Below are 19,411 nucleotides of genomic sequence, written 5' to 3'. Positions count from 1 at the left end.
ATCTTTGGCAGCAGACCCACATTTGATAAACAGCCTAATACACTGAAATGAACACTTATACCCATCTCCCAGTAATTTAGCATTCCACAAAAACTAAAGTTATCATTTCTAAGAAGGCGTCGCTCAGTGCAGGCCACGGGCTTACCAGGCATGGCAGAAATGGCGCCCCACAAAGAACTGCTGACCAGCAAGGCTTCAGACAATAGCCACACACATAAAAAAGAGTAAAACTTGCTAACAGATCTACAAAGGCATCTTTGGACTTAAGATAGTGCTATAACTAGCACCAGGGCTCTCTGGACCCCATAGGCAGGAGTCAGGTGAGAGCTCCCAGACTCCACATGACTGCACGCCTCCACAAGCCAGCTTCAAAGCTAAACAATTGAAATAGAAAACCATTACCCAAGACAATTTTATTTTCTAACTATTCACTTACATTCTACATACTCACATGGTGTTTGCAGCAGGCTTCCAGTCTCCACTCCTGAAGGAAATGGTATACCTGCACAATGGACAACTGCAGTATTAACTTTCAACTAGCCCTTGCTTGCAATTTACTGTTACGCAGTTGGATAGAAAGAGGCACATAGATTAAACTCATACAACTGGCAGAATGCTTAGGATCTATGTTGTAGTGTGCTCCCCAAAAGGTTCTTCTCAGCTACTGTACAATGACCACTTCACTAACAGACATTCATAGAAAAGAGTTAACAATCAATCCCACAGGTGAACAAACAGGTGTCCTAAGTAGTGCAGTGCATTTAAAGATAAGTGGACAGAAAAAATACAGATACTATGTAGTATAAGTCTTTTAATATAAAAAAGCCCTCATATGAAGTAAGAGATTTTTTTTTTATACATAGTGCAAAACAGGTGATGAATCCCTTCTGATCTCTCTGCTTATCACAAATTTAATTACTATTTTTGGAGAAAATTAAAACAGCACACACTGAACTTTAGCACTTTAAATTCAGTAAAAAAAAAAAAAAAAAAACCTGTAACGAGATTTTAGTATCCCACTTCAAGGATTAATGACATCAAATATTTTGGTAAAACAGGCCACATCATAAAAAAAATAGACAATAGATATGAGGAAGTTTATGAGTTGATATAGCGCATATTCAAATCTGGAATAAACTAATAATTATTTTTCAGGGAAATTATCACTGACAGAGAAGTAAATGCTATTTTAAATGTTTTCAGAAAGCTTCTCTTATCACAGTGTTGTAGATAAACTGTATGCAGTTTAAAAAAAGCAGTGAATTTATCTCAGTACTGATGACACACTGAATAAATACCATCACAATATGCAAAATGCCTGCACTTAACATGAGCTTCCTTTCTATCAAAATAATCCTGAGCACTAGGTAAAAACAGTCAAAAGCATGATTTATTCAGCATCTTAATCAGCTTGATTACATGTCAGATTTGAATTTCAGTAGCTTAGGAGAATGGTGGTTCAAACTTCACACCAGATGCTATCACCATTACTATTTTCCAAATAGCAGCGAGTCCTACATCAATGTTAGCTTTGCCAGGTTTAATGTCAATTGCACTGTAATTTGGGGGAAGTTGACTTAAAGAGGAGATGAAACAAAAATAAGCTGCATTCATAACAAACTGAAAAATGTTCCCAATGACCAGGGTGAAAACAAATTTCTGCATTGCACTGAATAAAAATAATACACCCTGCCCCACCTCATAACCATTAAAATATATTTTTATCTGCTTTCACTGCTACAGAAGAATAGGCAAAATAAGTCTAGTGCCAACATCTTTTACTCCTTGAGTTATCATGGAAAAGGGAAAGTACATTTTCTTTCTGGGTAAGAAAGAACACACTATCTCAAATAATATGTTTTATTTTTCATCCTGCTGACAAGGTTTTCTCCACTTAGATAACCGAAGTACTGCCCAAACCATTATTCATATTATTTTTTTTAAAACAATAAAAATCATTCAAACTGTAACAGCCACTGTTTATTAAAATGTATTTTTCTTCAACTGTAAGCATAGCTCTGAACGATGCCAGGTGAAGCAGTAAGCAATTGTTAACTGCTGAAGAGATGACAATAAAAGACACAAGCATTTTAAGAGACTTCTTCCATATCCACATCCTCTTGTAGCTTCTGCACCATTTTCTCTTCCAGCTGTTTTGGTTTGCCTTCAAAACAAAGAAATATTAAATTCAAGATGTCTCAACAGGCAAAACAACCTGAATATATTAAGCAGCTGTTTAACAGTAAACCCACCAAGCTGAATATTATTTATTGTTAACCTCCATCACCACCTAAAATTATAGAATTGTTGTAATAGAAAAGCTGATACAGTTTTTATGCAAAAGTCTAAAATGCAGTCAACATATTTTTCCATTTATATAGATTGCAAAAAGATTTAAGCTGTCCTGAATGGTGTGTTGAATGGCAATAATGTTACCTCTTAATAATGCTACCAAAATGAAAAAAAATCCAGGACTGACATTTGTTTCTGCTCTTTAATCCAAAACACTGAAAAGGAAACTTTTGTTGTCTGAGAAACAAATGCACGTTATTGTGCATCATTCCCTTAACATAAGCAAAGCTAAAAAACAAACAAAAAATTAAGCATAAATATATCCTAACAAAAGCCTGTTTCACATAGCTACAAGTCTTAAGATTTGTATGTAACACAAACAGAAATGGAAAAAACATAACAGATTTCTAGTTAACAACTAATAAAGTAACATGCCTCCAACTGAGACAAGGTCGTTAGTAATTTTTATAGAACAAGAACTAATGGATATAAGTGTTGGTTCTTTTTTTTTTTTAAATTCTCTCTATCACTGTGTTCCATTAGCTGTATTTTTAAAAATAAATAATCTTTATAATCTGTTTTTATCAACATCATCTAACGCAAAATAGCACTTTCAATAAGGCGTTTGGAAAACAGAAAATCATTTAGGAGGAACAGGTATCTGCAACTCAAAGCCAACTTAAAAACTCAGTTCACTGACAAAGAATATACAATATTTTATCTGTACTATACAGAGGTTTTAGTCAAAATCAGCAAAATTACCATTATATCAAAAAAGTTAGGATTACACTGCAGAAACAGTATTCTCATGTAAGTTCACACAGTGAACTACAAAAAAAAATTACATTATTAGCTAACAAAAAAAAAAATCCTGTATTTTATATTAATTAATGTGACTGGCTGTTGAGTTCAAATGATTCAACTCAAAGGGAAGGCTTATATAAATACACTGATTAAGAGACTTGCAGTTCTGAAAGTACCAGGTATTAAGTGCAATAAAATTAAAACACTGCAGTAAGAAGGGATAAATGCAGGACCAAATAAACAAAAAGATATGTTTGATTCAGAACAAGGATATTGCTCACATTTCATGACAAGAGCTATACTTCACATTCAATAGTTAAATTAATTGTTTAAAAAAAAAGCATATGATTATTGATGAGTAGGGTAAGTCATACTAAATAAAGATCAATATTCATCACAAAATTATATACTTTAAGAGTATACACAAACCAGGTAAATCAAGTTCTTACCTGCATGTGGAGCACGAAGAAGGTGGATATTCTGTTTGACTTCTTTGATATCTTCTGCCTTCTGCAATTCTTTGCTCTTCTTTAATCTGGAGGACGGGGGATATTAAATTAAATTACCTTTAAAGAGGTGGTGGATGTTTTCTGTTTAATCCATGACACACATATTTAGCTAAAGGTATATAAGTGTTAAGTAACTCTGACTGTAAGCAAATAAATGTAAAAACTATTTGAAAACCTATTTAAGTACATACTGGATTCAAAATCAGAAAGCCAGTACTATCAACTCTTCTCGGAAATGTGCTTAAATCTGGAAATCCAAGCTACAAATAATGAAATACCGCTATTACAATTGCATGTGTAAAAGCTACCTTTTCTTTGACAGCCAATGTAGCGTAGTAGCTAGGTAACACAGCAAACTATTTTACCTCATTGCTTGGACTACTGTATATGTAACAAAGCAAATAACCATTTAAAACTCCTAATTGTCATTTTTCTGTAAAGACTGACTGTCTAGTACAGATTTGCAAGAGCTCCTGTAATACAAATACTTCTCCTCACCTGTTCATAATAAATCTAGCTTGGCGTTTTTGCTTGATTTCCTCCACTCTCTTCATTGCATCAACTGAAACAAAGCAGAAGTTGCTGTAAAAGTGCTTACATAGATACAGTTGAAAATACATGCTATTTTACAGAGCAACACTACCAGTACTCCATAATATGAAACCTCTACATCAGAGGGAACTCATATTGCATAGAAGTTCTTCCTTCTTCAAAGAGGAGATAATTTTTTTGTATAATGATGAATTATATTTTAAAACTTATTAATGGTTTCACTTTTATGCCTACGTACATTTTCTACAGTTAAGCATCACAAGAAAAGACTCTTACTCTATTTGAAATCAGACGCAAGTTACCATCTCCCCCTTTCTGGCATTCACTCCTAACTTACAAAGTAACTCTTCCATTTTATATCATTTATATTATTTATGAAACAAACTAAAGCAGAATGAATGGGAACAAACAATGGCATTAGTATAAGAGGCTTACACTGGGAGCCTCTTAAAATTCTGGAGAACAACCAAGGCTTTTTCAAAGATAACAGTTCAAAATACAGTAATGCTACACCTGGTTTTCTAAACAGTTTCTGAATATAAATAAATAAATAAATAGAATAAAATCAAGCAAAACACCATACCGTTCACAACAGCCCCACACCTAAGACTCCGGTCATGACTCCGGTAATTTCCAAGAACAATCATTAAAGAGCGTAACTATTCTAAGTAGTCTCCTGAAAACATGTTCATGTAAAGTAAAAGTTCACTCCTCACAGTTACTCTTTTGTTCCTTTTCTAACGTGACTCACCAGTCTTGTTCCACAACTCTCTCTGGTATTTCACTGGCTCATTTCTACGTTTTTCAAATTCAAATGAATTATCCTGTATTAAGAAAAAGTAAATACAGATTACATACAGAAGCATATTTAGATCAATACATTCTTATTGTAGCACTCAACTATTAATATTCTCAATTCCTGTATTTTAAATACATTTAGAGATTACTAGACTAGAAGGGAATATATTAGTGTTTGACCTCAAAGTGTCACATGCCACAGTGATTTGCCTGAAAAGAACTATTTACCAAACCATCTCCTTTGACTATTTTCTTTTTAACAAGACAAAGGGAACAGAAAAGTTCTGAAGTGAAGTAGGCACTACAGAGTAGACTAGACAGGTAGAAGGCAAAACTTAAAATGTGTAGTCATTATTCAACAGTCCAGAATTTTGAAAAAGTTCAAGAAACGTTATTTCATTTTAAGAATATCGTAACTATAAAATCATTTGAAATGGTGAAATATTTCAATTGATGACACTGTAGGGTTTGGGGTCGGCTGATGGCAGGTGTTTGTTTTTTTTTCTCCTAGACATAATTATTTTTGCACCAATTTTATCTGAAGATTTTTCCTTACCCACAGGCTCTTTTTTTTTTTTTGTAACAGTAAAGCAGAGTTTTAATCTTCACTTCATGTAAAGACAGCTCCGATGAGAGCTACAATATGTAGTAGCAAGAAATGGCACACACAGACTCACAAACTTTGCTCCATTATGAAACAAATACTAGTCTTCACCATGGCATAGCATCAAAACGTATAAAAAAAAAAAACACTGGCCAAAAAATCTTCTAAATTCCAAGCGTAACAGGACATAATGCCAGTGTCCTCAGTCACTCTAAGGGGAAGAATAAGCCAGCCCTTCAGAAATACTTTGTGAACAACCACCTGACAACATTTATTACTTAAGGACTGTCCTGTAAAATATGAGTACTTAGTATTTTTACCACTGAAGTAACTTTGTCTTTTCTTTTCAACCACTGTAAGTTCTCATACACTCTTTTCGAAACATTCCTATCTATGCAAAGACTTTCCCTATATACTGTAGGCTTTAAGGAGATTTCCAAAGGTAACTTAGGTGTTTATATAGAGAGACTTCTTATAGGCACCCTGTAAGCCAGATTATCTGATTGTGCAGAAATACAATTACCAAAGGTCTATGTTCACAGAGCAGAAGATTTACAGATGGAAAGAGCACGTCTTGGATTTTGCATGTATTGTGGATATACGCAACTGGCTTTCACACAGAAGCTGAAATGTGATGTTCAATGTCATAGTCAAACCAAATGAATAGCTCACCCTCAAGGAAATTCACATACTCTCCCACAATCCCTCTTTTCTACACTAACTCCATCCCTGGTGCTCATCTAACTAAACAATAAAACATTCAGCTAGTTAACCTAATGTGTTTAGAAGTGGAAAAGGCTAGCTTACTGCCGTTTTGATGAGTTAGTGTAAAGTGTAACGTAAGAAGTTCATCTCCTTACCACTGTCAATTCTTTGCCAGCTGCTTTCCGGAATGCTTTGGTCCATCTGATCTTTCTTGGATTCCGCTTCTTCTTGAAGTTTTTGTGACATTTTGATTTGCAGAATCTAAATATCTTGGGGGAAAAAAAAAAAAAAGAGTCAAATCATGTTATTCCCGCCCAATTCCAAACAGGGTATCAAACAGTGACGTTTCTCTAACAATACAGCTCATTGAAAATGACGCTGATCTTTTAAATTTCAGTCTTCTTGTTTCAAATGTCACTATTAAGCAACTATAAGGGATGGTGGCTGTTTTGGGGGTTGTTTTTTTAATCATTCTCAGTGATACTATATTTTAGCAAATTACCAGCTTACAGACAAGTATTATCTCTATTTTGCAGACTTTTGTCTGTAATAACTGTGATGCAGAAATGGGAAAAAATGTGTTCTGTGAGGAGCTGCAGCTGGGCGAGCAGTAATTGCTAATATACATAGTGCCTACCCTAACACACTAAGCTTTTGGTGGAGTAGTTAAAGTTCAGCCATGACGCATTCTTCCAGAGTTCATATTGCTATTACTATACACTAAGGCATGCATACACTACCTATGGGGTCTCTGGAGCCCACTCAGACTAAACTCAGAGTCTTAACGAAATAAACATGCACAAATCTTGTTACAGCACACAAAAAGAACGCTCTTCCAAAAGTTAGTATTTGTGTTACATTTCAACAGAACCCTGTACAGGAAAACTAAACACACTTGCTTTATCTTATATATTTATTAATTTATTTCACTCTCAGTGCAACATTCAGCTACATCAAGTTTCATTACATGAAGGCCTGCTGCAATTAAGTTCAGCAAGCTAAGACACTCAGTACAATTTGGCATCTAAGAACCAGATTGGTATCCTCATCAGCAGCTCCCAAATAATAAAGCATAATGATGCAAGAAGTGACACAGTGAAAAAGCAATGGGGGCAGAAGCAAGATGCAAGTAAGATGCTAGATCCCCCGATGTCTGAAGCTTTAGTCATCCTCCCAAGTGAAAACTGACTACAAAAAAAGTTGGAAACCACTTACAATTTAGAAAGAGCAGAGAATAGCACAGAGACGATATATAAAAAGAATCTCCCATAACTATATGACTAGTTTTGTTTCTTTGATAAAGTTTTTACTTATAAAACAAACAATTTCAAGCACTGTTCTTGTTTGTTCTTTATAAAGTCATTTTCACAGCTGTCAGTGACATACACAACATACAGTTAAGCTGATTAAAATCCTCACAACTTGGGGCTGGGTTTTATTTATCATCTGCCAAAATAACTATAAAACCAAACATGTACTGTGAATAAATAATTTTCTATACCTGTCAGCGCCTTTTAGATACAGTGCCATCCTGACAAGAAGAAATCCTCATACCTCTCATACAATATTTTTCAATGTAATACACACACAGAAATACCTGTCTTTTGGATCACAGTTTTAAACCTTAAAGATCACCACTCAAGAGGAGTGCTAAGCATATTATAATGTCTTGGACAGAATTTACTGAAAGCAATTAAAGCACAAACCAAAATATTCCAACTGACCATTTTTCCTTTTTTTTCCTTGCTCCTTTTTTTTCCATATATTCTACAGATTTCTACATCCTGCGATGTACAATTATTCCACTCATCTACAAAAATAATTGAGAATGCTTTGGGTTTTTGCTCTACTACTCCAAACATAATCTGCAAAATCCAACACATAAGGAATTGCCGAAGTTCGTTAAAATTAAACTGTGTTCTTCAAGTTAATGATGCATGATAGCATAACCCTAGTTTCCCACTGGGTACTGGACTGAAAAACAACCAGAAGAAAATGGTTGAATATTCATTTTCAAAGTAAATGATAAGAAATTAGTCTTTAATATTAAGTCCCATTGGAAAGACCTTTAAATTTCCAGCGCTTAAATACTATTAATTAATAGATTCATGTTTAATGAAAAATCTTTAAAATCATTCATTCCACACAGTGATCTTAAATTGCAAATGACTGATATTTTCAAAATTGCTGCTGTATTTTATTTAAATAGCCTACCTAGTTCATTTTGAATACTTTAAATCAAGGTTTGTAAGAAAAAGGACAACATTAAATATTTGATGCAAGCTGGTACCATCAATCTCATCCTCTGTAAATGACAGAAAAGCAAAGAACAACCAGACAGCTACTTATCAAGTGGGTTCCCAATACTGTTTAGCTAACTGCACGATTACATCATGAAATAAAGTACACAAGGAAGTTGCCACTGAGAAAATATCACTTTTATTCTGCTCATGAAATAGTCGCTGTCATGTGCTAGTTCTCCTCATTACGTAGACAGGCATAACTTATTTAATTCTAAAGTTGTTACGAAGTCTTTATCAGTTACCAATAGCTATGACCATCATAGGGTCACAAGAACTAATCTGTAACAAAACATTTTTGTCATTAAATTGTTTGTATATATTTCACCCATGAACAACTATCACTTAGTTCATTCCGTTGTTTATATCTGGATCCCATGGCCACCCCCAGCTTTCTGAAGGTAACTATAAAACAAAATACTGCATTTAATTTTATAGCTACGTTGTGCTAGACTTGTTTGAGGCATCTGCCCCTACTAGCCACGGAAGCCACTTATGTTCATCCAGGTGGTGTTTTCAGGCCTGTCAAAGATGCATAAAAGAAACTTTACTATTCATACTTGAAATTTCACTTAAACTAGTACTGAAATTACGTAGTAAACTGTTGAGCTACGAACAATCCAGTCCCAAACTACTGGCAATAGTCCCACATCCAGCTGTCATTTTCCAGTCAAAAAGAGTAAGTAGCAAGATGACAATGAAATAAGAAAAGGAAAGAAAAAAAACATAACCATATCACCATCTAGAGTCCTTCAGCGTCCATAAATCTGCGCATCGCTTGTGAAGTATCCTGGGCTACCTACCATCCACAACAGAGTTAAAACTTCACTTAAAGGCACAGAAAATTACATTCGTTATCCGCGAGCTTGGGAAAACCCTACTTTTTTGCAACCTTAAACTCATTCCCCTCTGATAATCACTTCTAAAGAAAGCGAATGGAAGATACAAAATCTTCAGTAATCGTCTTCAATTACTTTTTTTTACATCCTCTTTACATCCAACCCCCAAGAGCCGTGACTCGGGGCAGCACGGGCCGGGCCGGGCCGGGCCCTGGCACCGGCAGCAGGAGACTCGCGCGAGCCTCACCCCGCACCGGGCTCAGCCGCGCTGCAGCAGCGGCCCCGGCGGCCCGGCCCGGCCCGGCCCCAGGCGCGGCCGGTACCCGCGGAGGCCCCGGCCGCCCCCCCCCGGTACCTTGCAGTCGTTGCGCACGAACATGACGCCGTGCCCCGGGTAGATGGGCCCGGAGCAGAAGTAGCACTTCTCGATGCGCATCGCCGCCGCCCCGCCGCGCGCCGCCCCGCAGGCCCCGCCGGAAGCGCGCTCCGAGCTCGCCGGAAGGCCGCGGCCGCCGCGCCCTGACGGGACGCCAGCGCCCCCCGGTGGGCAGGCGGGGCGCAGCGCCCGCGGCCGGGGCGACTGCACCAACAGGCCGGGCGGGGAAAGGCGACAGGGGCGCCTTGGAGAGCCGTGACACGGCACAGAGCCGCCGACACACGGCGCTCACCCCCTGCATCCGCACACGTCAACCCCCTGTTGCTAACTGCGAGACATCGTATCGAGAGCAGGGTCACCGCTGCGACTTCACCAGAGAAAGAACCCTGGGGAAAGCAGAGATGCTCACAATAACGAAACCATTAAAAAAAATAAGTTGTGATAAACTATTAGCACTTCACTGTACTTTGTCTTTTAAAATAAACTGTCTTTTCACTTTCCCAGGTGACTCCCCACTTCCTGAAACACGCATTCCCCTTTTAGAATGGAAATAACCCATTACACCTTCTGTTGTCCCTCCTGTGCAGTTACTTGTCCATTGAGAAGCTTGGTCCTGTACATTCCTGTATCGTTTAAACCTAGACCAGGCCTTCTCTCATCTTCAGCCCTAGGTTGCTGTCCCAGCTTAGCATCTGAAATCTTTTCATTATGTAAAGCTCCAGCACCAGAATTCCTGCTTCTCCCTTTAAAATAAACTATCCGAACATTTGGTGAAAAATTCATGTATTGAATTGCACATGCCTGTAGGGCAGATGTTGTTTTCTGGTTTCTAGGGCAACAAAAAAGTAAGTCAGCTTAGGGTTGTATTAAAAAAGAGAAGGAATAAAAATCGATTTAGAGCAGTAGAGACACTAACCTTATCAGCACAGAACTTGTCTCCAATCTTTCTGAAAAGCTGACCTCAGCCACATCCTATTGCAGGAGGCGCAGGCTAAAGCATATGACTTGTGACTGGTACTCAACCCCCAGCCCTCAGGAACAACAGCTCAGCCCTGCCTCTCAGACAGCGAGCAGGCCAGGACTGTGTAAGATAGCAGTTAGTCACACGCTGCACACCCGAGGGAAGGCTCAGTGGCTGTGACAGAAGACAGCAACCCAGCTGATAGGAAGAAATGGTAGAGACACATATGCAAAGCAGTTGTATGAGGGAAGCTATAAAGACACCAAGTTCACAGCTAGAGGAAAAACCAAAAAGCAGTAAACAAGATTGCCTAGGCCTAGGGCTGCAATTCTTTGGCATATGCAAATACAGTCAATTGTTTTCAGTTTGATTAGTTTGAGTTTCCTGCCACTGTGACTGCCCTAAGCCTACCCCAGCTGTATTTATTTCACTGAAGAAAGCTTACTCCTGGCAGAGTACTATACAGTGTGAAGTTTTTGGTGGCTTCTACAATTTAAACACGGTGAATTACAGACCATCACCAACACCCCCAACAGACAGATGGGATGTGAAAGCACAGTGATACTACAAGCATTTACAAGAATTTTTCTTCCTCTCACTGCCTTTTTCATATCAATGTGCTAACCTCCTCTTCGAATACGTCATTATATTGTGGATTTGGACTGCTTATTCCTGATCTAAAAATGCAGTACAGATTGAAGGCTGCTGAAGCCAGAACCCAGATGAATTATCAGAAAAGAGTATGTACTGCTAAACTTACATACTTGTCCAAGTATCATAACAGAAATAAGAACTACCATATACAAGTGCATGCGCCTGCAGGATTGGGCTCACAGAGAGTATAATTTGGTTAGATGAGACTGCTAGAGGTCATCTAAACTCCTGTTCAAAGCGGGACAAATTACACCAAGTAGCTCAGGGCCCCGTCCAGTTGAATTTTCATTATCATCAAGGGTGGTGACTCAATAGCTTCTCAGGGCACCTGTTCCAACTTTTGATTTCTTGTGGCTATACGCTCACATCAGCATTTCTGAATGTCTTATAGATACGGAAGTGTCGCCTCTATTTTATTCTATGGGTTTGGGTTCCTTCTGGCATCGCCCAGGATGCACCAGGCCCCAAGTCTGACTGGTTCAGTCAGTGCCAGAGAAGAACAAGAATGGTGACACTGAAGCTACAGAAGGGAATTTACATGCATTTGAACTAAAAAAGCCATAAGGCATGGGGACAGTGAAGAAGGACGCAGACTGTTGTTGAACTGAGACAATGGGTAATGTTACAATTCAGTTCAACAAATGCTGACAAAGCTGAGATCAGGAATATTTAATTACTTGGTAAGAAATCCTGGGACAAAACATCTTAATAGAAAGGCTTTCCGCAACTTTCTATTCCATTACAGATCTCAACATTTTCATCTTACACGGGAGGGGAAAAAAAAAAAACCCACATTTTGAAATACCAGTTTCTCATTGCATGAAAGTTATTTTTGTGTTTTGTTTTTAAACTAGCAGTAGACTAATAAAAACACTGCAATTCACTGTCAAGAAACATTTGGCATAATTTCTCACGAGAGCTAAAAAGGCAACAAAAGTTTTATCACCAAATAATTAAAACAGATTGAAAAGTGCCATAAGATTTAAGGCTTACATCAAAGCAATTTTATGTAGACTCTATACAGTAGTTACATATAATATGAATGACAAAAATACGACAGTTTCAGTATTTATTATTTAATATCCAATCTAAACATAAGTATCCAAAAGGAAATATTTTTTACACCATTTCAGTAGTCACTTAGCTCAGTAGTTGGTTGCAATATTCTTTACTGTTTTCAGGAACTGGATGGAGCTATAAACACAAGAACTTCCATTAAAGTCAATGCCTGACAAAGTTCCACTGCAACCCTCTGAAAAGCAAAGATTTACATTAAAATAAATTCAGACACCAAAGTACATTGAAACACATTGTGTCCTACAGTCGAGTTTGATACTTTACTGGTCAGAAACATGATGGTAACTTCAAAAGGCACTCTGAATTAAACTACAGTAACTCCGGTCCACAAGCATTTCAGAACCTTGATATTGTGATGCAGTAGAAAAAAATGCATTTATTCAATATAAATTGCTTTAATCTCTGTCTTAGCCTCATAGCAGTCAAATTATATTGCACTTTCAAAATATTCTGTGTATGTTGTGATAAAAATTTAATATTTACATGTTTGTTAGAGAAGAATACATTATTTTGTAAAAATATTTTAAGAACCAAATTTTAACACTTACTCTTGCATTCTTAATATAGCCAGAGGCTACCTCATGTATATAATCTTTTGATTACCTCCTGTTGTAGAAACATTTTTGGTCCTTCAAAAGATGTGTTACATTGCAATTCATGTTCACAACCGATATAAACATTTGCCTGAAACTGCAGTAGCCAAACAGACAGAATATTTAAATAAATAAATATGTAATTTCTAAAGAAGTAATAGCTTTGGAGTTTGTAAACAAGCTGCTGTGGAAAGTCTGTAAAAAGACTCAATTTGGTATGTTATGACTTTAATTGGCAATACTTTAGAGTTATACAACCTCTGCCAGGGTAGAAAACAGCTTGGTAGGCACATCTTATAAATCAGTCTGGAAAAAAAAAAAAAGACCTAAAATACTGATTGTTCCTTAGGTTGCTTCAAGAATAAATAAAAATGATCAACAAGTAACATGATGCACCAAAACCAAAATTGACATTCAGTTATCTACCGGGGGCGGGGAGGGAAAGTAACTATTCATTTTTAAACACAACCTAAAGGAAACAAGCAAGTCATAAATGAATATATGATAACCAAGATGTACATGACACAAAATTTGGCTGCAGAAAATAAGCATCATAAATTTATAGAAATACTGATTTAGACAGAACTGGTATCTTAGCTGCATTTCACCATAGGAGAATCATTATTCATTTTTCAATCCAGATGTGAAGAAATATTCCAAATCTGTGTTTGGTAAAACAAATTCAGTACAAAGCATTAGTTCTGACGAAATTTTGCTGACATCTAGGTTACCCTACATTCCTGTTAAAACATGACTGGTAATATAAAAGAAACATAACAGACGTACACATATGCCATTTACACATATATTTATATGTATATGCATGTTCTGGAAATTCAAATGATGTCAGGAGGTCTCATAGGCTGTGTTGGCTGTATTTTACATAGTACAGTTGTAGCTTAAATGTTCAGTTTCATGAGATACCTAAAGTGCTCTACGTATGCACCCACATGCTTCTCTATAAAGTTTTACACTCCATGTAAAATAGCTTTGTTTTGGCCATCGCCACTAAATACCAATGGTTTGAAAAACAATGAAAAGCTACTTGCAGGGTTTTGCTGAATACAGGATTTGCTCTTTATGATTGTCATTGATTCATGAAATGATTAAATGTTTCTGTTAAAATAGAATCAAGAACTGTTCTATTAAAAATCAAGAACGTATTTCTTGTTGGTAAGATTGCTGTTTGTAAAAACTAAGAGTTGTCACAGTATCTAATCTAAAAGCCTACTCTTCAATTCAGAAACCTACCTTCTCTCACTGCCCATACCGAGAGATGCTTCTACCTTTGTTAATGAAAACTATTCTCTCCTTCCCTCCAAAGTAAAGGATTTGGGAAATATGCAGTGCTACACCAAACTGATGAATTTCTGTCCCATGACTAATAAGCTGCATACCTTGCAAGCAAAGGTCTATGTTGTTTGAGAGGAAAACCCAATAATTAATATTAAGAGTTAATATAGCTCATTAAATAACTACTCAATGTGATTTGTCTGTAAGTCAAACAGTTAAGCTACAACTGTACTATACTTTAGCATATACATTAAATTTAATTGTAACTGAGTTAACAGCCACATCTGCCTTTTTCTTGCTCCTCATTCAGTTGTTCTGTAGAGCTGTGCCCATTGGAACGCACTACCCCTTCGGGGATCCAGGACTTATCCACACACCGCTCCATGCGCTTCATGATAAGGTCAAGCAGAGTATCTATGGCTTTGCTTACGTTATTCCCATTAGCTGCACTGGTTTCAAAATATGGTATTCTGCAGAAGGCAAAAAACAGAAACTTAAATCACAGTTCATATTCACAGGAGAGGAGCAAAACCAATACATAAATACTGCTGTATACTTAAAAATCACACTAACACTGTTATTGTTACACCACGACTGAGAGACAATAAGTGGTCAGTGGACTGAAATGCAAAAGAAACAAATAAATTGTCTCACTTTGTTGGTAGAGCAACAGGATAAGCATTAAGTTACATTATTTTACAGAGGAACTGGTCAGTACAAATTCCCAGAGTCATGTTCCTGAGGTCTGTTTTTCAGATCTGTTCACCTGTAACAGATGCAATTATTTTATATAGCCTTGCCTGCCAATGTGTTCTTTACTGATTTCTATCTACATAAGCTAGGGTGTCATCACAAGAGAGGGAGTGCCAACATGCAGTTCCCACACAGGCAGGGCAGCAAAGACTTCTACTGAGGTGCTATTATCCTCACTACAAAAGGTATCACTGAACTGGAGCAATAACTTGTTTTACAGTTATGTCAGCAGCCCCAGCAGGGGATCAACTTCCTGTGGAAATCTGTCTCCAGCAAAGCAAAGTCAGGGATAAAGCATTCTTCCTCATACTAAATTCAGCAGCCACTGCTCCTTTATTGAGCAGTCCAGTTCGGTATACATCCCTATCCAAAGCAAATAACTATAGACAAATATAAAGACATGTACACGCACTGCTTGGAGATCCAGATTTTGAGGGAAGAAGTGCATCCATGTTGCAATGGAGAGTGCACGTAGGGTATTTTCTCCTCTCTCCTTATTGCCCTGAACACCCCATTCCTAGCAAGACAGGAAAGCAGCAGATACAGCTGGCTAAAGAGATAAAGGAGAACACGAAATAGAAATAGGGGAATGGACAAAAGATATGAGTTCATATCATATGTGTCAGGGTAAACGGATATAGCAGAAAGAGCAAGAACAGTAGAATGAAAGCACTAGCAAGATAATAAAAGGAACAAAGCTGGAAATAAAGCAAAGAAAGAGACGCTCAATGAAAAGGAAGTCTGAGTAAAATGAAAATGACAGTAGTACAGATGACTAAAAAGACAACTCATAGGAAAAAAAAAGGAGAAAAGAAAAAGTAGGACACTGGAATAGGAAGATAGGGATAATTATTTCCAGTGGAAAATTATGCAGGAAAGCAAATGTTAAAAAAAACTAGTGGACATTGATGTTCCCCCAGTTCGAAGCTCATCATTGGAAGATGGCTACAGGTGTAAAAATAGAACTACAAGCAGTAATAAACAGTAAATTAATGTAGAATGTCTGTCCTGAGAGAAACCGTTAGGTTAACCAAATTTAATTCCAACTTCTACCTGAAGAAAATTCAGACTGTCATAATTGTGGGCACCTTCTTGCTGTAGTACTTTAGACTGCACCCTAACCTAGCATATGACTCTTATCTTTACCGATTTTTACAGACAGTAAGATATTCAAGACTCACAACATTCACACCTCATTAAAGAGTAAGCTTTGGCCAGTCTTGTGTCAGACCCAGCAGGCGAATTTTCAAGCAATTGCATATGTACTTTTACCCATCCAGTCCCTCTATATTTTGGAACTGCTACAAGTAGGTGGCTTCCTAATTCTCCTGAACACCACTCCTTTTTCTAGTAGACTTCTGAAATACCTTGACAAAGTTTAGGCAGCAGTTTTTATGTTTTCTTGTTTATTTATTTTTTGGTTAAAGATTCATTTCAGCACACTCATACCCCCTTATGTCTTTGCTAGAAAAAGTTTCTGAACACCTGCGTATTGAACACATACTGCTACTTTCCATTATTGCTGAGGGTGTTTCAATGGTGGGACTGTAAGCTTTGACCTTCAGTGCCCAGTGTTGACCACAGGATGGTGCCAGAGCAGTGACATAAGTGTTAACCACCCTAACGACTGAAATTAAACACTTCATAATTTTAAATATTTCTTATTTAATTTGCAAGATCCAATGACTAATTTAAATGTCTAGGTCTCCTATAACCATTTTCAAAACACATCGCCTACCAGTACAAGGTCTTTCCACAGAAAGAGGACATTGAGTATCTCATACTTTAGTCAATAGACAACTGTTTGCTACATTAGGATTTAGTTTGCTTCTTCTCACAAGCATTTGGGAAAGTATGTGAATCCTAGCACCTATTCTGTCTCAATGCCACAGTGCACTAAATGCATTTATTTCTAATAGACAGTTTGCTTTTTATTGGTCTTCAAGGTCAAGGAAAGCTAGTTTGTGTCTACATCTGTGATAGAAAATAGCATGGCACAACAGGACCAGACCTACAGAACACAAGTACCATTTAGGACTCGGTGTTCACACTACGTGTGTTTTATGGTTTAGAGCTGGTCCAAAATCATGTCTAGTCCCCCAGAATCCCCCCCACTATTCTGAATACAGATTACTGGTTGAAGCACATTATCTAGTTTAGTTTTTAAGTAAGAAGGAATCCAGTTCACATGCTAGAAGGCTGCTCCACTATGTGAATCAAATGGGTCAGACGATTTGCTTCAAAAAACATACTTCTGATCCACACTGAAACGCAAATGTAGTGCAGAGATGAAAGCCACAGAATAGTTTCATGAGTTATAAGAGTACTACAGGATTAATTAGTATATGATAGGAAGAAAAACTTTGCTATATATGATAGGAAGAAAAACTTTGCCATCTTTCCTTTAGGGACACATGGCCCTTGCCTGTAGGAATGGAGAAATAGAAGGCTACCCTGTCTTTCTGCTGATCTGTTTGATGTTTGGTTTTCAGGCTCCCTCTAGTCTGTGAGAGTGCAGGTGCCTGCCAGAAGACACAGCTGAACCTTTTGAGGCTAAGTGACCTAGAACTCAGTTAAGCACAAAATTGTTTGAACAACCGAGGAAAGACTGAACAGGCTGGCAGTACGGGCAGGGGGACAGAGAACAGGGGAACAGTGATCCAGACCATTACTTTCTTCTGTGGGAAGCCAGCACTCTGTAATTACTCTCCAAATGCCTATGAATGAGTCCTGAGGCTCTCAAAGAAACTGAGGCAGCAGGTTTCAGCTGCCATGCCAGTGGCAAGAGCTGCTCTACAACAAACTGTTGTAACAAAACTCAACTTGTAAATTACAATGTCATTGCTTACCATTACTTCCTCCCCCCTAAAATCTCATGTGATGGTCATCACCTCACCAAAAGCTTTCAGATTTTGCTTTGCAAGAGACCCAGGTTTTCCATGCCTCACAGAATGCTTCAGCACAGGCAAGAGCCTAATAATTAGACCACCATAATTCACTTGCTTTTACAGCTAAAGTCCACGTGTTCACCAAAATGTTTGTGAAACCGTTTACTTTCTTTTTATTTTGCTTATTACCAAGGAAAGAAGATTAACTAATCTCCAGCGCAAGATTAAGTGCAATTTTTTAGACGATGCAGAAAACAATCTCTGACAGGAAAAAAAAAGGGGGGGCATTGTATAGGTCAGTTCAGCATTCTAAAATACTTCGCACAATAACCTTCCATTATTCAGAAAAGGCATTACAGAAAGCATTTCACTTTGTTTTAAACACAGCAATAACTGGAAGGAAGTTACTTACCCATATTTTTCTGCAAGTTCCTTAGCCTCTTCTTCTTTCACCATTCTTTGGTCTTCCAGATCACTCTTGTTTCCACATAATACAATGTCAGGGTTTTCACAATACGCATGCATTTGTAGCTGACCTAACAGAAATAATATGAATAGGAGTCATGACTTACTGTCACATAAAGTTCATCGAGAATATTACTGTGTTTCAGGAGACACAAAGAATTTCAGGAGAAATGACTTTTTGAAATAGAAACAATTGTGTTATCTGTTCTCTCTCAAGACTTTTGCAGCTGTACTGAGGAGGCAGAGAACAGGTGGATGCCCACTATTGCATGCTCAGTGAACAAGTCGAGGGAACAGAAGCCTGTCAAAGCTAGCAGAGAAGCTGCGTATTTGTAGCTTAAGGGATTATGCTCAACAAGCATCTTCACAGAGCTGACAGAAAAAAAGTACAACTACTTCCTTCTCCTGATGGATGATGCAACAGGTTTGAGAAAGGTTTCCTCTACACACAGCAGCCTAGTAACATTTGCCTTCCGTTAAGCTTTGCTGACAAAAGTTCAGGTGACTCGAATAGGCTTTCCACAGACTTAAATTACTGAATATCACCCGAGTCAGGGATATGATACTCTCTGAGCTTGCTTTTATATAGGTTAAAATTCAACGTTAAGTAGGCAAAGCTGAATTTCAGGTAAGCACTAGAAGCCACCACTAACAGCTATTGCAATTACAAATGCAACATTTACTTTCTTCTTCCCGAGAAATCTTCAAAAACCAGTATTTTCAGTTCTATTTCTCAGTGAGACATTTGCAAAAACAGCCCCCATCCACTGCTGCAGAAATACAAAGAGAGAAAAGAAAAAAGAAAGAATGCCGTACTTATCCAGTTCCTGACATTGAGGAAGCTTTGCTCATTTGTCAGATCAAAGAGTAGAAGAAACCCCATGGCATCTCTGAAGAAAGCTGTTGTCAAGCTACGAAACCTAGAACAGCAAAGTGAAATTATTCAGC

The 19,411-nt window shown here is 37.6% G+C and overlaps 2 protein-coding genes across 10 annotated transcripts in view; both read right to left on the bottom strand.

Moving 5' to 3' along the window:
* Nucleotides 1-1,846: 1,846 nt before the first annotated feature.
* On the bottom strand, nt 1,847-9,978 carry RSL24D1 (ribosomal L24 domain containing 1). The gene is made up of 6 exons (XM_083850020.1): nt 9,759-9,978; nt 6,420-6,533; nt 4,909-4,981; nt 4,104-4,167; nt 3,546-3,631; nt 1,847-2,164 (listed from the first exon to the last, which is right to left on the bottom strand). The coding sequence occupies exons 1-6, from the start codon at nt 9,837-9,839 to the stop codon at nt 2,091-2,093; spliced, it is 492 nt and encodes a 163-aa protein (XP_083706146.1). The 5' UTR covers nt 9,840-9,978; the 3' UTR covers nt 1,847-2,090.
* A 2,476-nt stretch (nt 9,979-12,454) lies between these two features.
* The window catches only part of RAB27A (RAB27A, member RAS oncogene family), a 37,498-nt gene continuing 30,541 nt past the window's right edge, over nt 12,455-19,411 (bottom strand). For all 9 annotated transcript variants that reach the window (XM_083850011.1, XM_083850007.1, XM_083850013.1 and 6 more), the window contains 3 exons: nt 19,280-19,383; nt 18,411-18,534; nt 12,455-14,827 (listed from right to left, as the gene is read on the bottom strand). In XM_083850011.1, the coding sequence (XP_083706137.1) occupies nt 14,629-14,827; nt 18,411-18,534; nt 19,280-19,383 (427 nt within the window). In that variant the 3' untranslated portion in view covers nt 12,455-14,628. The remainder of the gene's footprint in view (nt 14,828-18,410; nt 18,535-19,279; nt 19,384-19,411) is intronic.

Source organism: Anser anser (genome assembly GCF_964211835.1).
Source record: "Anser anser genome assembly, chromosome: 10".
Lineage (NCBI taxonomy): Eukaryota > Metazoa > Chordata > Aves > Anseriformes > Anatidae > Anser > Anser anser.
Note: the sequence above shows the minus strand (reverse complement) of the source record. Positions and strands in the feature narration are given on the sequence as shown.

Coding starts and splice junctions, on each gene's coding strand:
- RSL24D1 (XM_083850020.1), bottom strand. CDS start 9,839: ATGCGCATCGAGAAGTGCTACTTCTGCTCCGGGCCCATCTACCCGGGG. Junction 6,534..9,758: donor TCGTGCGCAACGACTGCAAG/GTACCGGGGGGG, acceptor TTTTCCCCCAAG/ATATTTAGATTCTGCAAATC. Junction 4,982..6,419: donor CTGGCAAAGAATTGACAGTG/GTAAGGAGATGA, acceptor TTCTTAATACAG/GATAATTCATTTGAATTTGA.